The 2888-nt window shown below is 32.3% G+C and overlaps 1 protein-coding gene across 1 annotated transcript; it reads right to left on the minus strand.

The window, feature by feature from the left end:
* Positions 1–1726, minus strand: LOC105647578 (transcription factor bHLH94). The gene is made up of 3 exons (XM_012233713.3): positions 1014–1726; positions 461–865; positions 1–364 (listed from the first exon to the last, which is right to left on the minus strand). The coding sequence occupies exons 1-3, from the start codon at positions 1491–1493 to the stop codon at positions 269–271; spliced, it is 981 nt and encodes a 326-aa protein (XP_012089103.1). The 5' UTR covers positions 1494–1726; the 3' UTR covers positions 1–268.
* Between the last annotated feature and the right edge of the window lie 1162 nt (positions 1727–2888).

The raw sequence follows: 2888 nt of genomic DNA on the forward strand, positions 1-2888 counted from the left end.
TGAGAGAAAGGTTTGAATTGACCAAGCATTTATGTATGGGTGATACAGAAGATGCCTCTAATAACCCAAAAAAAGGCAAAGGAGAAAACAGTTGCAAACAGAAACCTCCAAATTAGACCAACCAGAGCAAAGCTAACACTAAGATCAAATGGGAGAAACATTAGTTGAAATGATCCTTTCAAAGTCCTTCCTAAAAATCAAGAAATACCCACTTACAGTAAGCCAATATCAAAATCAAATTTCAGATTAAAACTTAATTAACTCATCATCACATCACTGAGTACTCTTCTTGAATCCTACCTAGCATCTCATACACTGCTGTTGCTATCTCATCCACTGAACTCAGATTACAGTCATCTTCTACCTGCATTCAATTTATATATGACAAGATGATTAAAACATTTTCTTGATTAATTACTTTTTGTTAAAGAGATTCGATTAACTGAATCAACTTACTAACCTTGACACTGAGAGAGTAAAGCACAATTTGATCGAGAGTTGTGACGTTTAAATGCAGAATAGTGAGTCTCATGCTATGCAACCCAGAAACTATCTTCAACAGTTGCTTTGGTCTTCTTTTTGATCTTATTTTAACATTTGCATGACTTTCCACCATTGTCACTTCTATATCTGCTATACTTGACTCAGTTGTCGCGCTCATTGTTTCGTTTACACCTGTTACTGAGCTGTCAGACCGAGTTGTTGAGTACTGTGGAAATGTAAAGAAGTCAGAAAATGGCAGAGGACACTCTTCGCCTTGAGATTTTTCTTCTTTTACTTGTTTTTCCCCTCCAAGTAATTGCAGTCGTTGCTCCAGCTCCTTCACAAAATTAATGGCGCCTCCTATTATCGAAGCTTGGTCTCCCTGCAAGTTAAATTATTAATCTGAGTGACAATTATGTACTGTAATTTCATCGACCGTATTTCCAGACAAACTTCACCTGTAAAGTAGGGTTGGTGGATGGTACGGAAAGTAAAACGATAATGATGAGAAATTTAAAAGAAAAACTTACCCTTTGAACATAAGAGTCGGGCATTAAAGATCGGAGAACAGAGAGATACTCATTCATTTGCTTTCTTCGATTTCGCTCGACGGCAATGTGAGTCATTCTTTGATTCTCAATTTCTTCTTTGTTTTTCCTACTTCTTGAACGACGTCTCTTGGCTCGAGCAGGCATGGTGGATGGCGACTCTAACAACTGATTGGAATCATTGTTAGGTTCAGAAGATGGGTTGATTTGAAGCATTTCACTTAAATGAGGCATTATGGAAGGTGGTGAAGAAGAAGAGTTGTTCCAATCTCCATGGAGGCCGTTTTCCGTTTGGTTATCAAGAAAATTCTCAAAACAACCTGCAGCTTTATTATAATCATGATGATCTTCTTTTTCCAGTTGGCCAAATTCATAGCTCCAATTCCCTCCAAGCAAATTGTAGAATTCCTTAGTACTGTGACCAAACAGGTCTTGTTGATAGACCACAGCTTCTAGTGCCATTCCTTTCTTTTTTCTTTTCTCTGCTAGAAAAAGAAAATATATAAATCTTTAAATTCTTCCTTTAAATGCAAAACATAGCAAAATGTACAGAAACCTCCCGAAAAGAGAGAGGGTGTTTGCTTTTTGGGTGCTATGGCTGGAGAAAATGAGCTTTTAAAGACCTTATTACTAATCTACAGGATCTATTGCACGTGAAATAGTATATAATTTTAGAGAATTATACCAAAAATATGAGTTTTTCTTTCAACATATATTAAATTGAGATATATATAATCCACGGGATATTGATTGAGATGAAAAACTTCATTTCCGGTATTCCCGGTAAGGATGAAATACAGATTTAATCTTCGGAAAACAAATTTATTGATTGTTATTTATACAAAAACGAGTATTTCAATATACGTCAATTGACGCTGCCAAATTTATTTATGATGTATATACATCTTATATTAAGTGTTAAGTGACTTGATGCACCAAAGATACACCTGTCATTTCCAACATATGAACCCAAAAATTGATTTTTTAAAAAAACAAATTCCATTAATTGACTGAAAATGATGTTTAAAAAAATGGGAGAAATAACTAAATTGAGACAAAATTTGATATGAAGATTGTTCTTGTTTCCTATGAACATGATAGAGATGTAATTTTCTTTTATATTGTTTTTTTCTATATTATGCATTCCCACTGAAATTGACAACTGGGAGCATTTCTGGTGCATTGTATCCTTAGAGCTGCCTCATCGATCGGTCATTGATGAGTAGTGACATTCTGGCACAATATATTATGAAAAAAATAATATTGTCGACAAGTGTATATATGTAAATATAAATTAACAGACGGTTTGATCAGTGAAAATAAATTAATAATTTTTCATAGAGATATATGTAGAAAAATACTAAAATTTATGATTAAAAATTCATTAATAAATGTTCTTAACATCTATTGCTTCCATTTGTGTTACTATTAATTATGAATCTCAATCGATTAAAAAAATTATAGAAAAGGTAATATCTAGATTTTCCCATTTCAATTCTAAGAAAAATATTCACACTTAATTAATAAAAAAAAATGTATGTTTATATATATGGGATTTCAATATACTTTTATGGGATCCAATTTCTTTCTAAGATATGAAAAATTTTATTATTATTTATCTCAATATCTTAGTTTAATATTATCATTTTCATTTGGAAATTAAATACTATACTAAAAAAATTAATTTCTTTTTTTTTTTTTTTTTTTTTTTGGAGCTAGGAAAGAAAAAAAGTTAATGTGAATGCTCAGTCACTAATGCCTGTAATTTTTCATGCTATCAAATTAACAGAAAATAGGTTAATAATGAGAAGAAGAGGTACAGAGTCGATACACTCTCGAAGAAAGCGCGTAACGAGC

Source organism: Jatropha curcas, chromosome 2 (assembly GCF_041381405.1).
Source record: "Jatropha curcas cultivar XTBG-Jc1 chromosome 2, XTBG_Jcur_1.0, whole genome shotgun sequence".
NCBI lineage: Eukaryota > Viridiplantae > Streptophyta > Magnoliopsida > Malpighiales > Euphorbiaceae > Jatropha > Jatropha curcas.

Excerpts from the sequence above, each read along its gene's own strand:
- LOC105647578 (XM_012233713.3), bottom strand. The coding sequence starts at position 1,493 with ATGGCACTAGAAGCTGTGGTCTATCAACAAGACCTGTTTGGTCACAGT. Across the intron at positions 866-1,013 it reads CCGACTCTTATGTTCAAAGG|GGAGACCAAGCTTCGATAAT; the intron begins GTAAGTTTTTCT and ends TTTAACTTGCAG. Across the intron at positions 365-460 it reads TTTACTCTCTCAGTGTCAAG|GTAGAAGATGACTGTAATCT; the intron begins GTTAGTAAGTTG and ends AATTGAATGCAG.